Here is a 21,300-nt window from a genome sequence, read left to right on the forward strand (position 1 = left end):
GTAAGAGGAACAATTCAGCCAAATGGAGATAACTCACTCTAGGCTCTCTTCCAGCAACAGAATTACCAATTATTCCAAGAAAGCTCATGTTCCTTTATTTAATGTTTCTCCTTATGCAGGAAAAAAAAAGGTTTTAGTCAATTCATGTACATATGCAACATCCAGATACAAAAATTCAATGCACTGAATTTAATGGAGCTCTTGCAACATTAGAAATCTTTCAACATAAAACAGTTTTGTAAAGTCAGCAGGGGTTTTAGTGTCAAATTTTCACACTTTAATCCAGGTATACAAAGCAGCATTATATAGCAGCACAGATGCCCGTATCTGGGCAACGGTGTTTAATAGTGCAATTGTTTTCAGAGGAAACTCCAAAGGCCACTTTTTCCCTCTCAAGTTTACAAATTTAATAAGGAACAAGTATCTAACCTCTAAATAAAATATTGTAAGTTGGTTTCTCACAGAGGCACGTTTTTTTGTTAATAAATTTTGAAGAGGAAAAAAATTCCAAACTATTTAAAATTACACTTTAGCTAATTCCTCCCCCCCACCCCCAGGTCTTCAGCTTAAGTAAAACATTTCCACTTGGAAACATCTGGCACAGCAGCAGTTGCAAACTTAGACTTTAGATTTCTCAATATTGAAGTTCTTGCTTCAAAGGTCTAGAGCCGTGATGGTGAACCTATGGCACACATGCCAAAGGTGGCACGTACAGCGCTCTCTTTGGGCATCTGCGCCACCCCCAGCTGGTCTTCACGGGCACCTGAGCACTGGAAATGGCCAAAACGGTAAAAAAACCAGGCTGTTTTCCGGGCCATTTTCAGGCTGTTTTCCGTGCTGTTTTTGGCCCTGAAAATGGCCCGAAAAATGGCCTGAAATACAGCCTGAAATATGGCCAAAAAACAGGCAGGTGCATGCTGGCCAGCTGGTCTTCAAGTTTCCGGCGCTCTGGCGCACACACATGCACGCACGTTCTGGTTTTGGCACTTGGTGCTGAAAAGGTTCGCCATCATTGGTCTAGAGAGACTTAGCACTTTTACAATTATCATGGCTTCTACAAAACACTCAAGGAAAAAAGGCAACATTTGACATTCCTGCTTAGTACCCAAAAAATATATGCTGCTGCTAGACAACAGAATCACAAAGATCTTGTATCTACATTCAATGTTATGGTTCTTCTGGGCAAAGTCAATAGAAAGCTGCCTTCTATGACATGCCAAATTATTTTAAACCAGTTTTATGGTACCTTACCATCTTTTAAAATTACAGGTATTAGAGGTGATAATTTTTTTTACAGGCAGTCCAATGACATAAACATTTGTTTTAACTTATTTCAAATTCTTAACGTATTCTAGCAGCCCTAAAAACAGGATGGGACATCTAGAATGGGATCCCACCGTCCCTCTTGAGGTAATGTGAGAAGAGTTATTTATGCTTTTGAATATCTGGGCAGCAGCATGCAACAATCTTCAGAATTCTTTTCCTGAAATCTACTGGATTTTTGAAGAGTGAAAGTACCACCCCAACCAAAGCTGGTAAAGAAGAAAAATGGACTCAGCAGCATTTCTTATTTCAATTCCAGAGAAAGCAAACTTGTCGGGGACTGAGAGGCCTTCTTGTCTGAGAATCAAGGTTTCTCTTATTCTACTCAGAACCTATACCTTGTTCTTTTGCATCTATAATATAATCATAGAGCACGAAAGCATTCCCTCCCAAAAGAAAGAATTTATTTATTTTACTGGAAAAATCATTCCAAGTTCAGATATGGGGTATTAGGGTACAAATCTAAGACAATTATGAAGTTATAGCAATTATGTTCTACATCTGTATAAAATTTTGAGAATAAAAAAAACATCCCATAGTGATATTGGTTAATAAACTAACTCATCTGAAGGATCCTGGGGTAGCTTCAAAAGTCACTGATGGTCTAGCCCAATCTCACAATCTCTACAGGGGTAGACCCCAAGTATATAAGATTTCTTCAGAGGTCAGTTCTGCATGTTTCAAAATTCCTACACAGAATATGTAAGAATTTCCATATAGAAATCAAGACGTCCTACCTAGAGGTAGACCACAATTTACTTAGCATGAAAAATCTACCACAAAGTAATATATTGAGTCTTATATAATACTTTCGCTTATCTTTTTAACATAACTCTACAAACCTAGCAGAAAACTGTGATGTTAACCAAATTAACAATTTCACTAAGAAATCTTTATTAAAATTGGAGCAGATGCTGTTTTTTAGACAATTGCAAGAACAGATTTGATTAAACATTTGTACTCTGATGTATGCAATGTCAAAGCTTATGGTGAAAATCAAAAGTACTTTCTAGAAAGAAGATGCAAATGGCTGAGGCCGAGGTTAATAATGTTTTAGCAGCACAATCCTTTTTTATTTAAGAATATTTCCCAAAATAAGTAAGTGGTCACTGTTGTGAGAAGGCTAATTTAACTATGAATTCTTGCATGGAAAATGTAGAATTTCTTTTTTAAAAAAACATACCTTATGTAAGGTCTTAAAAACCTGCTCTATACACCCTTATATCCAGACAATTAAAGTGCTTTCTTGTGTGCATTTTTATCCAAGAGAACTCTCATGTTTTAATGCAGGAAGGCATAGGTTTTTCCAAATCTTATATACTCTGTTTATATGGGATGAAGTGATATTTTATGGTCCAAAGCAACCAACACTGACTAGTGGCATTCCAAAACAAGAGGCAAACTAAGTCCCCTTAAGGGAGTCCTGTCCAACCCACGGCCCATGGGCTATATGCAGCCCTGCACACCTAATAATGTGGCCCCATGAGATCTTAAACTTAAGGAAATTTGTTATTTATATACATTAACTATATTATATTTTATATGTGGCCCAAGACAATTTCAATTTCAAAAAGGTTGGACACCCATGCTTTTAACTTATTGGTAGGGCTATGAGGTTTGGGCTAAAAAATCTAGATACTCACTAGTTACAATAAAAAGATACACAAAACTCTTACTCTTTGCTGCTCTCTAATATTTCTGGCAACTTTGTTCTTTTGTACTATCATTAGTAATGATACCAATTATAACACTGCCATCATGACACAATACTAAAAGTTGGCCCACATGAAATCCACAAAAAGTTTGCTCTCTGGTGCTTTGCTATGATTTTCATTCATTAGATTTATATAATAAGGGCCATTTTTGTGTAAACTAAAGATTCCGCAAGTCTTAAGTCATAAAACAAGGGTCTCTTCACAAACAAACAATTTCCAAAAATGTCCTTATGTAGCTTGGATATTTTTCGCTTAATACTTTCAAGGCTTGCATTTTAATTAAACTGCTTCATAGGTTATTACTGTTTCTTTTAAGGAAAAAAAAAGGAAATAATGGGGAAGAGAATCAAGGTGTTTTTTATTTCAGCCAGGGAATTTATGCATGCTACAAAAATCATCTTTACTTTTCCTCTAGGTAATACGGAGCTCATTGCACTTTTTTTGTTTTGCTTGCTTTGTTTCACGTGGCACTTGATTGGTATTCAATTCAATCAAGGTTTTCTAAAGTTTTCTTTAATAAAGATGCTTTTTCTTGTAGTTCAGGCCTACTATCCAAAGTCAGTGCTGTTAAAGAGCCAATGAGGACTTCTCTACTTTCAGTGTTCAGGCTTTCCCACTGTTTAGATTCTATGCAAGAAAAGAGAAAAAAGAAGGATATCGCCATTAACCTTTCTACTTACATTTTCAGCTAAAATTAGCTCTTAAAATGGGTTCTGATAATTAAAATACAATTTTAATACAATTACAATTACAATACAATTAACATGCTAGTATCGCTTGATAGTGGTAAAAACACAGTTGATCTAAGTATCCTATCCCACCATCAAATTTCAATTGATGAAAGATCCTCTCTGAATAATGCAACATGACTGCCTAATAATGATGAAAACAGTAGCATTTTATAAAATTGTTCTATAACCTTTGTTGAAGGACAAATTCAGCTATTTTATGAAATTACAACTTCAAGTTAAAAACTACAATAATTAAAAACTTAAAAACAAAGCAGGAGTCAGGTTGGCCAAAACTGTTCTTTAAAGCAAAATGGGATACAATCCTGTCCTTCAGTCTTCAGATTTAAGGAATCATCTTAATTTTCAGAACTGTAATTCTTACCTTCCAGCTTGGTGAGCAGCACCTCTATTACAGACAAAGCTTCAGTCCTTATGGAAGTATAACTTTTATTCTCTAATGAAATAAGATTTACAATTAAAATAGTGAATACAAATTATGTGTATAATAATATAATTTTGTGCCTGAATTACTAGCATGAAGAATTTATACAACTTTGACAGTGGTATGCAGTATCTCAATTTTTACTTTTTCCTAACCCCAATTTTAGCATGGATTTAATAATAGACCATATTATTATTAAGTAATATTGTTAAATTATTCATCAAACAATAGTGTTATTTGAACAAATTAATTGATTTGTGTTGGAAATGAACTTGCAACGGTAAGTAACTGTTGCATGTCTAGATGATTACCAGCAACTGGTTTATACATTATTCACCTAAAGTTAATTCAACATGGATGATCTTTCTGGTCTGTTATTCTGTGTATTTTCATAATGTATTGGGAAGTATCCATTAAAGAATAACTGGTGGTACCTAAGACAAAAATTAAATCTGACTTAATTTATAATTTACAGGTAATACAATTTAATGTAAAATAATTCATGTAATTTACTGTCTTTGTTTATTCTCGATAATTCTCATTTTGTCAGATTAATGATAAATAAGTACAGTTTTTAAAATCTCTAAGGCCATGATGGCAAACCTATGGCACGTGTGCCAGAAATGCCATGCTAATGGACAAAGTTAACCCATGATTGGATTCCCCAAGCAGCACACAGGAGAACCAAAGAGCCAGTGTTGTCCAAAGATGTCTCTGTTGTCATGTGGCCGGCATGACTAAATGCTGAAGGTGCATGGAACACTGTTACCTTCCCACCAAAGTGGTTCCTATTTTTCTACTTGCATTTTTACGTGCTTTCGAATTGCTAGGTTGGCAGAAGCTGGGACAAGTAACAGGAGCTCACTTTGTTATGCAGCGCTAGGGATTTGAACCGGTGAACTGCCGACTTTTTGATCGACAAGCTCAATGTCTTAACCACTGAGCCTCTGCGCCCCATTTGTTCTCTTTATACCTGCAGTATACAGACTGCAGACAGAACCTTAAATCATATGGACCTACCTCTTCATTCTGTGCCATGGACAAATAGCTCTTGGTCTGATCTTCTACATATGCAGGTAATACTCGACTTAGGACCACAACTGAGCCCAAACTTTATGTTGATAAGCAACATAGTTAAATGAATTTTGGTCCCTTTTACAACCTTTCATGCCACAATTGTTAAGTGAAATGACTTCCCCATTGATCTTTCTAGTGAGAAGTTTGCAAAAGTTGATCACACTGCAACCGTCATAAATATGAATCAGTTGCCAAGCGTCTGAATTTTGATCACGTGACCATTGTACACTGCAATGGTTATCAGTGTGAAACACAGTCATAAATCACATTTTTAGTGCTGTTGTAACTTTGAATGGTCACTAAATGAACTGTTGTAAGCTAACGATTACCTGTATGTGGATAGCAAGGAATATGACCTTGACAGGGATGTGCAGGCTCCATGGCCAAGGCAAGAAGGTTAAATCAATTTTTAAGCCAAGAGCATCCAGGTTTGTTTGGAAGTGGCCCAGAAAAGACCATCCTCATCCTGAACTATAAGGAGGAGGAAGAGCTATTGCAAAATCAATAAAAATTCAATAAAAATAAGTTATAGGATAGTTGATTTCATGGCTTGGTCTATCTAGTGTGCCTGAAATAGGGACAATCTTTCTCTCTCTGTTAAAAAGTTGGGAAGAAGCAGAATGATGAAATTCCAAACTTTCTTACATCTAATCCATTGAGCAGAACATCCAAATAAGAGAACATCTTAAAGATATGATATGAATATATGCAAATCCTGCTCTGTTGGCCAGAGAAGCAATCATAATTCTTGATCAGTTGGCTGTCACAATGAATCTTTGGAAGATTTGATTTAGTTCCATTTAGGTTTCAAACAAAAATAAGTGGACAAAGCAAGCACAGGATTGAAAAGAGATTTACCTAGTGAATGAGTGATGGAGGAACAGGTTTCCAACAATATTCTTGCCAAAGCCTCGGGGTCAGAGTGTTCTGCTTCAAATAATAACAACCTATCAAATTGAAGAATATAAGCATTATTTTTTCCCCAAAGAACACGGGCCTTTACTATCTTAAAATTCCACCTGAGTGAGCTGTAGTCATCATCAGAGGTCTTTCGTGTGGCAATTGTAAATACCGAAGATGCTATACACTCAGTTATTGGGTGAGCCTTGTGGAGCTTGAACTTTCAATTCTACATACATCTCTGACTTAAAACATGACAGTTTCCCCACGCCAGTCAGTGGAAGTAGGTAGGGAGAAGAGGCAATGAAATCCACAAAGCTCAGGCAAAGGATTTTGAATCTGTTCATCTCCACATGTTACTGTGAGGGAGGAGTGAATGAACAAGAACAGAAGCAGGAGTTCCAGCACCCGCAGAAATCTTACCCTTGATAAAAAGCCTTCATGGCTTGGAGAACGCCGAGCTGTACTTTCCATGTACTAAGTCTCAGACGCTCACACATTAATCTGCATAGCTCTTGTCGATAGCAGCCTTTAAAAAAAAAGAGACCAAAATATAGACAATCTGTATCCCAATAACCGTTAGTGCTCAGTTACAGAGAGCCTTAGAAGATCTGATAATGGCACTTGGGTTGTTTAAGGAGGCAGGAGCCAGACTGACTTTTCTGTCAGTACTGCCATGCATTCTGTTATGTCCTGTCGACGGCTCCTCCAGCAGCCGAATCAGATGAGGAGGAGGCGTGGGAGTCAGGGCCAGGCTCAAGGCAACCTGAGGGGGAAGAGGGATTGGAGCTGTCAGAGATAGAGAAAGACGCAGAGGCGTCTGCCCATAAGCTCTCAGATGGAGTGTCAACAGCCCCAAGGTCTGGAAGTGGCTGATGAGGAATAGGAGGAACAGCTGGGACCAGTGCCTGATGCGCAGATGCGCAAAAGCAGAAAAGAACGGTTCTAAGGGCTGATCCTTGGGATGGAAGAGCCACCACTGCTAGCAAGTCCCATCCTAGCTCTGGGGATAAAAGGGAGAGGGCGGAGATGAATAGGTGTGGCAGACAACTAGTCATCTCCCTCACAGACATGAACGGTGTCTGTGTGTGAGAGAGAGACTTTTTGCCAGGACTGCTGGTGCTCCTAATAAAGGGAACATTTATTTAACTACAGAGCGTTTGTCGTGTTTGGGAGCCAGGTTAGAACACATTCTGGTTGTCGCCTATGACTTCCATTTTCTCAGTCCCGTATCCTTGCCACCCATCTATGTTCTGGACACCAATCTCCCAAATGAATCTTCATATTCTATTCCAAGCAGATTTACTGTTCCCAGTAGCTTAAATAAATATAGCTTCAATGAAAACTAAAGATCAGGAACAAAGACAGGAACCTAAAAACAAATGACAAAATTTGGCTTCTCCCTTGAAATATTCAGATTGTAATCGTTCCATTTTTTCCGCTTCCTTTCTGAACTTTTAAAAAATGCTCACCCCACTTATTATAATCCTTATATTTAGGTTAAATCATAAGACATTAAGAAAGGTAACCTTAAAAAATACAAAGCAAAAGAACTGCAACAAAACCAACAACTAATACATTATTTCCTTCCTCTCCTATGAGCTCTTGCAAAAGCTAAAGATAAAATAGTTCAAATTCCTGGAATTAGACCTACACTGTGTTTCTGAGTTTTTAGGCCAGGCTTTGCCTAAACTTTCAAAGGCACAGAGGAGAGCTTCAACTTGGAGTTCTTTCTCATTTTCGTTCTCATCCTCATCGTTGTTGTGTGACGAATTTTTTCCTACATTCTCAGGACAATTCTGCAGTGGAACCAGAGGGTGTGAAATTTGAAAGAGAAAGAACAAGCAGAAGAAAAAATAATAATGGTGGTTTAGCTTTTATGCTTCTCTTTTTTACAAACATCCTGACAGTTCCATTAAATTATTCTACATTTTATTAGTAACAAAGAATTCAGAGTAATATATTGAAATATAAAACAGTTTATTTACATGAAAGCTAATAATGGCATCACTACTGCAGGAGATCAAACTTGCAAAATTTAATTAGCATACCAATAAAAATAATGATTTAAATCCAATAGATGATGGCAGGGACCATTTTCTTAATCTCACAGTTCAGCCAAGAAGTCCCACTAGCCATACCTGTTTCATAAAGAGACAGATCCCAAGATAGTGTACGCTTCACAAATTGTTTTTACAACTTTTTACAATTACCTTCACTGACAAGGAAGTCAGCCAAGGAAATTAAAAAAAAACTAGTAATCGATGTAGAAAAAAATAAATTTTTACGGAACTGTACTAAGAAGTGTCCCAAAAACCTAAGATATTAAAAAAGTTGAAAATAGTCCTTCTGCTATAGGTGCATTAGCTGACATCTGCCATATTTTTATTAAGGATCTGCAACCCATTTGAAAGCAGCATCCTTCAAAGAGGAAAGTGACATATAAAAGGCTGATTAAATGTATTGTTCTCCAAAGAAAGATATAGGATTGAGACTGAGTCTTCAGAAACAAGAAGTACAGGGGAAGAAGGCGGGGCTTAGCAGTGAGAAGACGGACTTTCAGGCTCTCCCTGAATCTCCTTCTATTCCGAAGCATCTGGACGGTTCCTTTTTGGACCCAAGCTGTCCCGAAGAGACAGTGAAAGGTAGGGGGAGATCCAGTGGTCCCAGAGGCGTTCTCAAAGTCTCTGGGGACCCTGGAAAAACCTCCTTTGCCAGTGACTTCCGGATTAGCCACAAGGCTAATTGAAACTGCAGATAGCCCTAAAGAAAGAGAAAGTGTTTCCAGCTGGTAAGAATATTTTATTATTTAGAGAGAAACGGACCACCTAAAAATTCAAACTAATTTAAATTAAAGAACAGAAGAATCTAGTGGCGATTTTGATCCTTTTAATGGTTTTGGGTGGTGGTTTTAAAAGTTATTCACACAGATAATGGATAGATTACTCCAACATCTCCTCTGATCTTCCGCAAATGGGCTGTAAACCAATTCACTATAATTTGGCTGTTTACATCTTGACACTTTTATTGCTTGGCAGTATTGGCTTAAGATCTGATAAGATTGTACAGCTTTCAGTCTGCCTTTACTTGCAAATACTTCAGAGCTCTCAAGAAAAAATACTAACTGCGTATAAACATGGCGTCTATTCAAGTGTCTATTCAAGTGATTTCTTCAGCACTACAGAAGCTGTCTGACACACAAGATAGAATTCAGAGAAAATTGGATTATTTGGTGTTTTTGGCAACAAAGTACGAGGAAAAAACTGAGAATGTTTTTCAAATACAAAATAAGGATGTCGGAGATAAAGATTCTGAATTTGTTGATATTCGGGGCAACTGGTTTACTTCTGAGGGAGGAAAGAATGGAATGTTTGAAGAGGAGGCAAACACACAGAAAATTTACTTCAAAAGACAGGGCACAGGAAGAGTGAGAAGCATTAAAGAATTCATAGTTTATGAAATACCATCTGCAAAACATTTGATACCACTACTGAGAATTAAAGACAAGCTGATAAAGGAAATCAAAAGAGGGTGGCAACATTATATGAGAGGCACTACAAACAAAAAGGTGCAAAGATTTCTTCGTATGGACTTGCTCATAAAGATGTTTGGAGAACTGGACCCTGAATGGCAGCAGATATAAGACTGTTCTGTTATTGGAGAGATACAGGCTGATAGATGGAAGAGTATAATTCAAAATTAGCTAAACCTAGTTAAATTCATTTGCAATAGGTATAGTTGAATAAGAATTGATAATGATAGTAATGTATACAATGTTGAATTGCTATGATAAGTAATAATTGGATATGAGAAGGGAAGGTTAGAAATATCTTTGGACTATATATAAAGATTATTAATTACAATAATAATTATTATAAAAAAATAAAATAAAACTATATACAGTTAAATCTTAACTAATAGGGGGAAATGTTATGATATAGGATTTAACTAAATAAAGAAAGGAGAATGATAATAAATTATATACATGGAGGATTAGAAATTAGAAATCTTTGGTATTAAATATTATGGATGTTTAGCTAAAACAGGATATGAGGATTTAATGTTAATGGAGGATTTTGTAAATAAGTAAATGAAACGCCAGCATGTGGTTATGGATTGAAGTTTTGGTATAGTTAAGGATGAAGGATGTTTAAATAACTGTAGTCAACTAAAAGTGGAGGTATGATGATGTTAATATAGTAAATATTTGAGTTAAGACATTCGAATTAATATGAATTAATGGAAGAGATGCACAAAAACTTTTTGTAACCAGCTGATATAACATATGTATGTTGTGGTTTTTTTTGTGGTTTTTTATCAAAGATATAAGTATATATACAATAGAAAGATACAAAGTGTGTCTGTGGGGGGAAATATAGTTAGTATAGATTAGCAGAGGTAAGGGAATAAGAAATGATACTAAATTATATTTGGGTTGGCGGAAGTACCATCCCAAGGAAACATAAACTGAGATTTAAAATAGACACACCAATAATAGTAGAAAAAGAAAGGGAGAAAGGAGGAGAGAATCAAAGGAAGATGGGGGAAAGAAGAAAGAGGTAAGGAGAGGAGGATGGAAAGGAGAGAAAGAGGAGGAGAGAGGGTAGAAAGGGGAAGAGGAAGAGTAGGAGTAGGAGAAAGGCACGGGAAGAAGGAAGGGGAAGGAGAGGAGGAAAGAGGAAAGTAGAGAAGGGAGGGAGGGAGAAAGGAAAGGGAAAGGAAAGGAAGATGGAAGGGAGAGAAAAGGAAGGAGAGAGGGTAGGAAGGGAAAGATGAAGAGTAGGAGCAAAGGAGAGGTAAGGGAAGAAGGAAGGAAGTAGAGAAGGGAGAGAGGGTGAAAAGAAAGAGGTAAGGAGAGGAGGATGGAAAGGAGAGAAAGAGGATGAGAGAAGGGGGATGAGGAAGAGCAGGAGTAGGAGAAAGGTACAGGAAGAAGGAAGGGAAGGGAGAGCAGGAAGGAAGAAAGTAGAGAAGGGAGGAAGGGACAAAAGAAAGGGAAAATAAGGTGGTGTTATAACAGGAGGAAGGGATGGTAAATAAAGCAACCCAAACTGTATATTATAACCTATTAAATGAAATAATAAATGTATAAGAATGATAAATGCTAAAACACTTGTAACCAAACGACATGCTATATGTGATGATGGGTTTTTTCTTTTTTCTTTTTCTTTTTTTTTTTGTTTTTTTCTTTTCATTGTTGTGGGTATGTGTTGTCTATGTAACAAAAATAAAAAATAAAAAAAAATTATATATAAAAAAAGAAACAAGAAGTACACAGGCATTAACAATTTCTGGCTTCCTCCAGTTAGCAGGCAGTTCATGAGGCCTTTCTGCTACATAACAATAGCAACAGCATTTAGATTTATATACCGCCTCACAGTGCTTTACAGCCCTTTCTAAATGGTTTACAGAGTCAGCATAATTGCCCTCAACAATCTGGGTCCTCATTTTATTGACCTTGGAAGGAAGGAAGGCTGAGTCAACCTTGAGCTGGTCAGGATCGCAGAATTAGCCTGCAATACTGCATTATAATCACTGTGCCATATATCATCCTAGCACCAGCTGGTAATGCTGTAAATTATTAGTCTAAAAATTCTAAAGAGATTGTTAGTTCTTCTTTGGTCAGACTGAACAGTAAGCTTTTTAAAAGCAGGAATGAGCAGCAAACTAAGATGTGCTTCTGCTTTCACCTCAATGGGGGATCTTATTAGTTCAGCCTGGCTCACCTTGAGATCTCCTCCCCTCTTTTCATAACATAACAGTTAATCCCAAACAGAGTTACAAAGGTTTTTATATGGATTACATAGAACAATTCACAGAAGTAGCAAATCCAACAATGTACTATTTTTAGTGATGCTATTATTCAAATCCAAGGAGGGCTGAAAGATTACCTTCTTTATTACTGGAAAGATTATGTCTGTCAGTTCCTGGAACCTATTTTCTTGGGTGGCTTTAAGCACATCAGCCATACACCGGAGCGCCACAATCTTGTACCGGAGGTTTTCTTTGCGGCATTCTTTCAACATTGCCTGTACAACATCATCAATACTGGGCTGATTGGGCAAAGGCTTGCGCAGTTCCACACTAAAACCAATAAAGGATGAACAGGACATGACTAATCAATTTGTCTCCTTGATATTACACCAAGCCTCTTAATTTAGCTCAGCTTAAGTATATCTCTTGCAAAATATGCATTTTCCCTTTACGTTAGGTACGTAAAGCCTGTCATATGGCTGTATAGACAACTTGCATTTTATTTTATTGTAAAATGCTTTGAATTGTCAAAACATCAGCTAATGGAACACTGAAAAGCATAGAGTTTGCAATTTCATTCTTCCTTTAATGAAGAAAAGCTTCGTGGTGTATCATTTATACCCATGCCAATTCAGCAACTATATATTTTTTCCCAATGCATATCCCAGAACTGCACCTTTACAATAGTTTTCAGGAAAAATTATCTTAAGAGAGAAGTCCAAATAGGCTGTGGCCTATTTGGAATTGGGCCGTGTGAGCGGCGGGCTGGCAGGCACTCACACAACCCGCTGCTTGTGCAAGTTGAGCTGTGTGTGTGCATGTGCTGACTCATTGCCTGCACAGCCCAGTTCCCCTCTCTCCCCCCAGCTGGGCCAAGCCACAAAGATTGGGGATCATTGGCGTAGACAGTATAACTGAGTAGAGTTATAACTAGTTTCACCTGTACGTGGTCTACTTCTGATTGGGATATTGTCATTACTATTCCCCCATAAAAAAGGAAAGGTAGGAAGCAGATATGCAAAATTACAGGAAATTCGTTTCTAAATTGTGCTTGGGAAGGTCTCTGGCATATTTTTGATGAAAAGGCAATTAAGCGTGTCTCTGAGAAAAATCTGGGCAGTGCAAGGCACTTTTAAGTTGGTAGATTTTTTTTGCTCTTCAGCAAGTCAGGGGAAAAGAATTGTAAAAACTAAATTTATTTGTTGATTTAGGGAAAGCATATGTTAAAAGTAAATATGAAATATTCTTTTAAAGTGTGGACCTTAAACTTCATTCCTGAATGCAGTAAGAATAATACAGTATCTGTGTAAAGTAGCAGTGGGGAAAAAACCAGAATACCAAGTAAAAGTTCAGCACGAGCAAGGAGTGCTATCTCCTTGGTTGTTTAATGAATTATGCATATCTATATAAGGAATGCATGTAAATATGGAGGAAGTGTGTTGTGCATATGAATATACATGCATTTCAAATGCACTTGTCCATTTGCTATTTCATCCTTTTTATTTAACATCCATTGTGTGTGTTGGGGGAGATGCTTAAGGGTCAGTTTTGGATTCCTGGGGACTTGACTGAAGAAGTCCTTGCAGTTTTCTTTTGAAGGGGTTTTTGGAAGTGGTTTGCCATTGCTTCCTTCCTAGGGCTGGGAGAGAGGAACTAGCCCAAAGTCACCCAGTTGGCTTTGGGCCTAAGGTAGGATTAGAACTCATGGTCTCCCAGTTTCTAGCCTGATGCCTTAACCATTAGATCAAACTCAATTTCATTGATCCTATCAATTACTAGAAATCTTCTAGTTCATTTCTATTCAAATAATTTTAAAAATACTTCCACAATATTTTTAATAAGTAAGAGACTGTCCCCAGGAATCAATGAGGAAATTCATCTCACCCCAAAGTGTTTATACAGAGAGAAATTTTCAGACTAGGAGATGAAAATATTTTTACCTGCATGAACAGACGACACTGGCAATTGCTTTTAACAGCTCTTCCTAAAATCATTATAAATAACACAAGAAATAAATTTCAGTGTATGATTTCTATATTGTCCCCACAAAAATTTAGAAGTGCAGAATCAAATATGCAAGTTACATCTTTATGAACATTTGATGTGAATTATAATAATATAGTTGGGTGAAAGACCTGAGAGAACAAAAACAATGCACGACAGCAGAGCCAACTCAGCCCGACTTACGTTACTATAATACTAAACAGCTATTCCTTCAATGGTAAACTTGATTTTCCCAATTGGCCTCATAGAATTTCATTTTAACCTCAAACACTAGCTAGCATATTAATGATTCTGCAAACGCAGATCCATTAAACTCACAAATGTATACCCCAGCACATTAGAACTTATTTGACAACATGCCATTTTTATTTATTTATCAAATTTATACACTGCTCATCTCACCTTAATGACCTCTGGACAGTTTATAAAATAAAAGCCGTTCAGCCAATTATAGGCAGTCATGAAAAAGGAAATGAATTGCGGTGTTTTTTAAAATGTCCATTTCTAACCATGAGACAACCCACTGCATCAGTCAGTGCTTTTACCTTTCCAGCCCATGTTCTTCCAGGCAGACCTTGCACCAGAGCTGTGAGCACCATGCCTAAGTGTGGAGGTACCAGAGCACCAGTCTGCTTTGCTATGGATGCCATGGTAGCTGCTCCTTGTGCTTTCATCTTCCAAGACGGAGACTGCAAAGCTTTCTGGGTCACTGCGATCAATTCCTCCATATAGAGCCTAATGCCACCATAGGTACCTATGTATTGAGACACACAGCATTTGCTAGAATGAATAAGAGAACCACCACCACTGATGGATATTAATATGGGTAGTCGTTATTTAACAGTAGCAATTGGGACTGGGATTTTCATCGCTAAGGGTTGTGGTTAAAAAAGTCTGATGTCATGTGGCTGTGGCACCTAGTGGTGGCAATCCTAGCAGTTCCTATTGCCATCATTAAGCGAGGATTGTGGATCAGTAATGGGAAAGCAGGCTGGAGGACAGGGGAGTACCAGGGAATTAGGCACGGGAGAGTGCTGCTTTGCTATATGCAAACAGTATATGCAGGGTGGAGAGAGAGAGTGCTGCTACACCATGTGAGGGCATGAGGGCTGAGGAGGGTGTGCTGCTGCTCTGTGAGTGGGTGCTGCAGCACCATGCAAGGGCAGCTGGGCAGGGGAGGGGCTGCCTGGGATCTCATAATCTGCAGCAGGGCTCCTTGGGAAATCAAGTGGTGGGAGTAACTTGCAACCTAACCTCCCCTGATGGCTTCCCCATTGACTTTGCTTGTGTGAAACCAGCCAGGAAAGTTGCAAATGGTGATGACAGGACACTGCAACCATCATAATTGTGAGCCAGTTGTCAAGTGCCCAGGTTGTGATCATGTGACTCTCCAGATGCTGCAGCGGCCAGAACTTTGGTGACTGGTCCTAAGAAATGCATGTTCAACAGCAACTTTGAGCAATTGCTGAAGAAGTGGTCATTAACCAAGATCTACCGATACAGAGTTTGGGGACAAAGCCTCTAATACAGCGGTTCTCAACCTGTGGGTCGGGACCCCTTTGGGGGTCGAACAACCCTTGCACAGGGGTCACCTAAGGCCATCGGAAAACATATATTTTCGATGGTCTTAGGAATCGAGACATCAATTTGATAGTTGGGGGCCACAACATGAGGAACTGTATTAAAGGGTCGCAGCATTGGGAAGGTTGGGAACCACTGCTCTAATATGTACTGAGAGGTAGCCTGGTACAGCGATTCCTGCTTAAGGAGAAGTTAAGTAAACCAGCAATGGTTTATGGTTGAATGTTAGACTGCAAATCAAACAGTTCAGTATGTAAAATGAATTCACTGTGATTTTGGGCCAGCTGTTTTCTCTCATACCAACATACCCTATCAGTCATTATTACTATGTGAATAAAATTAGAGTTGACCCATATATTTATTTATTTATTTAAATTATTTGTTGCCAATCTCACTGTCACACAATTCTGGGTAGTTTACAATCTGATAAAACTATAATATAAAAGAGTAAAACAATTACATTAAAACTAACAAGAATATATACTACTGTGGGGTTTTAAGAGGAGAAGATAGAATATAAATGAAATTAATTTAATAATTAAATAAATAAACAGGCAAAAAGTCCCAGTTCAAATTGTACTTGGAAAAAGGAAGTCTGAGCATAACTAAAATGATGAAAACAACAACGCACAATGACATCGGTATATCTGTGTGATTTTGGGGGGGAGGGAGAAAATAAATAATAACATGAAGGAAGAGGATTTTGCATAATCTCTACCTTCAGAGACCAAGACGACTATTTTATTTTAGAATTTGTATTTTGGGTTTTCGTACTTTCAAAGTGGTCAATAGTAGCGAAAACCATGAATGATAGATCCACTTACCAGGTATATTTTCCTGCCACACCTCACACCACAGGTTGCTTTCCTCCTTCTCCCCTTTGTCTTCTTCAGGAACTTCATGCATGCCCAGAAAAGCCAGAGGTAAAATACACCTGGCTTGATTCTTCAATACATCTGGGCTATAGCGTCCAATAGCATGCATAGTTAAAGCACAGGCCATTTTATACACTGGTTCTAACGTAATAATAATAAAAAAAAACACAGTGAGAAAAACATGACTCCCTGCTTTCATTGCAGCCCAGGGGCTCAGTGTTCTGCTTTCTAACGATGCTCAAACCATTATTCAAAGTTCTGCTTATTTAGAAAACATGGGCTATAGATTTTCAAACCTATAAATCAAAGATGTGTAACTTTTAGTAGGTGGAGAATTACATTGCAATTACGTTAACATGCACAATGTTGTAAAAATAGTTATCTTAAGCGCATACCTTCCTTCTCCATGTACCAACTGTTGAGCTTCTGAAGCAATTTGTCAGTGCTGCTGTCTCGTGAAGTCTTAAAATAAAACCCAGAAAAACTCATGTCACTTCTGAACCCACAAAACCGGAGAGAAAAATCTTAAAACTGAAGAAGCATGACTTACTCTAACTAAGTGTCCCAAGGCAAACGCAAAGCTCTTTTGCACCACGCTATTGCGATCAGTTAGGCCACTAAGTAACGCACTCATGAGTTTACCTATGTAAGAGAGGAAATTACTTTAGCAATCAACTGTAAGTTTCTGTACAGGCAAGTAAAAAGTCAATTCCCAATCCTTCTGATACAATTAATACAATAAAAAGATGTGGTGTAATGTATTATACAACTACTCCGACCAGCTACAATACACCTTGAAGGCTCAAAACAACAAAATATAGTGGCAGATTACCAATACTATAATTTAATTTTCTTCAAATAAGTTTCAATACAGTATTGGTTTGTAACCATTAGTTCAAATAAAGGGATCATTGTTAACTATAGGAATTGATTTCTGGCTTTATGTTGACTTAAATCCATGTAATGGGGAAAGCTTCCTCTGTTTCTTCTCTAATTGGAGGAGCAGTAATCTATCCTTCGTTCACCACTTTGTTGAAAAATTGTTTTATTAAAAAGAATTATCTTATATAAAAGGTTGCATTCAAACAGAAGTTCAAAATCCTTACGGCAGATTAGGAAAATCTTTTGTGTGTTAGTAATGTTTGGGGGGTTTATTCACAAAATAGAAAAAAAGAAAAAGAGTTTATCAGGCAAGGTTTAAAAGGAAGAAAATGTGGTTCTAAAACCTACCAGCATATGGTGTCAAATCTTGGGGGCACTGAGTGGTTAGTGACACAATTACACTAGCACAACCACCCTAAAAAGAGTAAAAATAGGAAAGGACAGAAATTAGTTTATTCTTCTGGGTGAAAAAGAAGCTTATGTTTGCACATTTGCTTAGAAACAAGCTCCACTGAATTCTGTGACGCCTACTTTGAATGAACACAGGCGGTCCTCACTTACCGACATAGCAACCATTTGAAGTTACAAAGGTACTGAAAAAAAAGAGACTTGTGACTAGTCCTCAAAGTTCTGGCCATTGGAGTATCCCCACAGTCATGTGATTGTGATTAGGGATGCTTACCAACTGCTGTGCATTTACAACGGTCATAGCATTCCACAATTACATGATCAACTTCTGCAGCTTTCCTAGGTGGTTTTATTGCGGACGCTGGCAGCCAGTTGGAAGCTGACAGTGTGATCACATGGCATCGTGCTTAATGACCCAATGTGATTCACTTAACAACTATGTCCATGCCTGACAAAGTAATATTGTAAATCATAGTTATTTGATTTTCTCTTCACCATGGCATAGCTGAGCAACAAAGTTGCCAGTCGGTAAATGAGGGCTACCTACGTAGAGAATCAGACCACTAGTCAGAATTCTGACAGTATGAATAACAGGGAAATAGCCACCATATTATTCATTATTGAATTTTATTTGCAGGATCTACAAGTGCAGAATATCTAAAAAATTTAGGTTAGCTGAATTGCCCCAATGTTATCTGCCCCCCCCCAAGTATCCTTCCCCCAAGCATTAAGACTTCCTCATATTCACAGTCACTGTTCATCTCAGTAGAATGGCAATGGCAGAGTCCCGACAGCACGCCACCAATGGCACTGCCAAGGAAGACATAATTGATGTGATATAATTGCATCACCTTCTAAATAAAACAGGGGTGTCAAACTCAAGGTTGCAGGCTGGATCTGGCCCGCGGGGCCACCCTGGAACAGCAAAGGACCAGCCAGCAGCGTCTCTGCCATCGAAAACGGAGTGTGTGGATCTCTTGAGGTCCTTTTTCGCTGGCAGAGTGTTCAGGCCACCACAGGTGTCCTCGACATGAGTGATGTCGAATTGCCCCCCCCCCCCCGAGGTAAAACACAATCCTGATGCGGTCCTCTATGAAATCGAGGTCAACAGCCCTGGCATAACACTATCATTCTTTCCTGACTTTCTCTCCTGAATTTCCCAATAGCCCATTTCTGCATAAGTCTTACAAACTACATTCACTTACATCACAAGATGAAATCATTGTATACTTATAATTACACAAATCAAGAGATATATGTTGGTGGCTATGCAAATTTCAATATGTGCTTAACATTCCTAACTTTCATGCAAAACCCTTTTTTCCTAAGCATAAGCATACCTTGGTGCCAATGCCTAATCCACTTCTAGTCAGTTCACAGAGCCTAGGAATTAGCTCTCCCAAAACAGACACATCCAAATATTGCAAGCACTGGAGAAACAAAACCAAAAGAAAATCAAAACATCCAAAGAGATTAATATAATAAAATAAATTGCTAGACTGTTGCCCACAAGCTGCTTATTAGCATTCTGCTGGAAGAACTACTGTTGGAGCAGAAGCAATTTAAAATACATCCACTTTTATCCAGTACTTTCTTTACAAAAATGTTTTTCTGTCTATCAATGGCTGCTTCGCCATCAATTTTTAAAGTGTAGCTTATCATAAAAACAGAAATGACAACCACTATTTTTTTCCCTTTGTATGGGTGTGCATATAAGTGTGTACAGGGGGAGGGAGAGGTGTTAAGTGTTCAGGGCTATTTTACCCCTTACTTTATTTGCATCCCTGTTATGTCAGGAAAGCTAGTCTGTTTTAAAAACTCATGAAACAATCTTGTGAATCTTGTCTTCCTGGTTATTGATCAAGATATTATTAGAAGTAGATAACTTCCTGCTATAACACCAGCTTTCCTTTACTAAATAAAATAATTATATGAAATACCAATAGTCTGCTATCACTTATAATCACAGTAATTTCATTATTACTTGCAATCTTTCTTGGACATATATAAAACTTTATATATGTTATATAAAACTTAAAGTCAATTATTACCATATTTATAGTTTCCATCATTGGGGAGGATTTAGCAGCACTTAGTCTTGCAGTATCCATTGCAGCCTTAATGATAAAAAGAAAAAAGGATGAAAACCTAGGGTTTAAAAGGTGACAAGAGAACACAGAAGGCCCATGTGGATGCATAGTAGCAAGCAGGGACGTGCAGTCAGGGGAGGCAGGGGAGGCAAAGCCTCACCACTATCATCATGAAAAGAAAAAAAAATGTAAAAGGAAAAATGCTGAGCTAGTTGCTGCCAGAGTCACAGTGGATGACTCTGGTTAGTGCTTAACTGTTTAAAAAAGCCTCTAAAAAACGCCCTCTACAGGAGGAGGCAGGAGAACCACGTGCCTCATCTAGTCTGACTTTATGATCACTCGAGCAGAGTTAAGCAAGGGTTAAAAGCCGAAAAATTCCTGACGTAGATGAGGCACGTCGGTCTCCTGCCTCCTGTAGAGGGCGTTTTTTTTAGAGGCTTTTTTAAACAGTTAAGCAGAGTCATCCACGGTGACTCTGGCAACAACTAGCCCAGCCTGACCTCAGCTCTTGCCTTTTTCCTTTTGCATTTTTTTTTCTTTTCATGATGGCAGGCAAGAGCAGAGTTGAAATCCTCTCTGAAACAGCTGGAAAAGGTACATGTACATGTGGGTCGGAGGGAGGAATTCAAACTTAATCCTCCTGGTGCAACTTTGTCTGTGTGTCTGTGTGTGTCCTTGTTTGAGAGTTTGTTTGAGTGAAGAGAGGGAAGGGGGTAGGAGAGGCAGGGAGGGCAGCCCATCAGCTCAGGCAGGCGAAATTCATTTTCTTTTGCCCGCCTCTGTGTCCACAGCAGCCCGCCAGCAGAGGCCGGCGAAAGAGACTTTCTTTCGCCTGCCTGTGTCTGCGGCATCCCGCCAGCAGAGGCGGTCGAAAGACCTGCCTCTGCTGGTGGGCTGCCGCGGACACAGGTGGGCAAAAGAAAGCGGCAGCCCGCCAGCACAGGTGGGCAAAAGTCACTTTCTTTCGCCCACATCTGTGTCCACGGCAGCCTGCCAGCTCAGGCGGACGAAAGAAAGTGCTTTAGTCAGTGGGGTGTCGGGGGAGAGGAGAGAATACTTAGGCATTCTCTTCTCTCCCCCGACACCGCACTGACTAAAGCGCTTCCTTTTGCCTGCCTGAGCTCTGCTGCGAGCACAGGCAGGCGAAAGAAAATGCTTTAGTCAGTGGGGTGTCGGGGGAGAGAACTGCCTCACCAGCCATAAACCTCACCGCACGTCACTGGTAACAAGCAATATTATGTTAAGAGTGATTGAGGAATAATTCCCATAAAATTTTTAAACTCGACAATATTTTAGTTAAACAGTATAAACAAATTAAGTAAAGCTAATTTGTATACACTGCTAATTATTTACTATGAATTTTAATTAAAAATTAAAATATCATGTAGATATCTCAACTGTATGAAAATAACTGATGATGTAACTAATCTCATTCCCTCCTCTGCTAGACAGCCTTTAGTCCAGCATAGCTGATGCTTTTTATAAATAAATGAGAAATCTTCTTACTTCATGGTGCCC

General features: G+C 38.4%; 1 protein-coding gene across 3 annotated transcripts in view; it reads right to left on the reverse strand.

Moving 5' to 3' along the window:
- Positions 1-3,377: 3,377 nt before the first annotated feature.
- ECPAS (Ecm29 proteasome adaptor and scaffold) overlaps positions 3,378-21,300 on the reverse strand; it is a 77,059-nt gene continuing 59,136 nt past the window's right edge. For all 3 annotated transcript variants that reach the window (XM_087716162.1, XM_087716161.1, XM_087716164.1), the window contains 14 exons: positions 19,744-19,809; positions 19,033-19,122; positions 17,633-17,699; positions 16,953-17,044; positions 16,798-16,864; positions 16,352-16,543; positions 14,492-14,700; positions 13,883-13,926; positions 12,080-12,272; positions 7,843-7,987; positions 6,612-6,717; positions 6,147-6,235; positions 4,152-4,223; positions 3,378-3,665 (listed from right to left, as the gene is read on the reverse strand). In XM_087716162.1, coding sequence (XP_087572288.1) covers positions 3,526-3,665; positions 4,152-4,223; positions 6,147-6,235; positions 6,612-6,717; positions 7,843-7,987; positions 12,080-12,272; positions 13,883-13,926; positions 14,492-14,700; positions 16,352-16,543; positions 16,798-16,864; positions 16,953-17,044; positions 17,633-17,699; positions 19,033-19,122; positions 19,744-19,809 — 1,572 coding nt within the window. In that variant the 3' untranslated portion in view covers positions 3,378-3,525. The remainder of the gene's footprint in view (positions 3,666-4,151; positions 4,224-6,146; positions 6,236-6,611; positions 6,718-7,842; positions 7,988-12,079; positions 12,273-13,882; positions 13,927-14,491; positions 14,701-16,351; positions 16,544-16,797; positions 16,865-16,952; positions 17,045-17,632; positions 17,700-19,032; positions 19,123-19,743; positions 19,810-21,300) is intronic.

The sequence above is a fragment of the Thamnophis sirtalis genome, unplaced genomic scaffold (assembly GCF_051295495.1).
Source record: "Thamnophis sirtalis isolate CommonGarterSnake01/CBP01778 unplaced genomic scaffold, rThaSir2_p1.2 scaffold_5, whole genome shotgun sequence".
NCBI classification, from domain to species: Eukaryota; Metazoa; Chordata; class Lepidosauria; order Squamata; family Natricidae; genus Thamnophis; species Thamnophis sirtalis.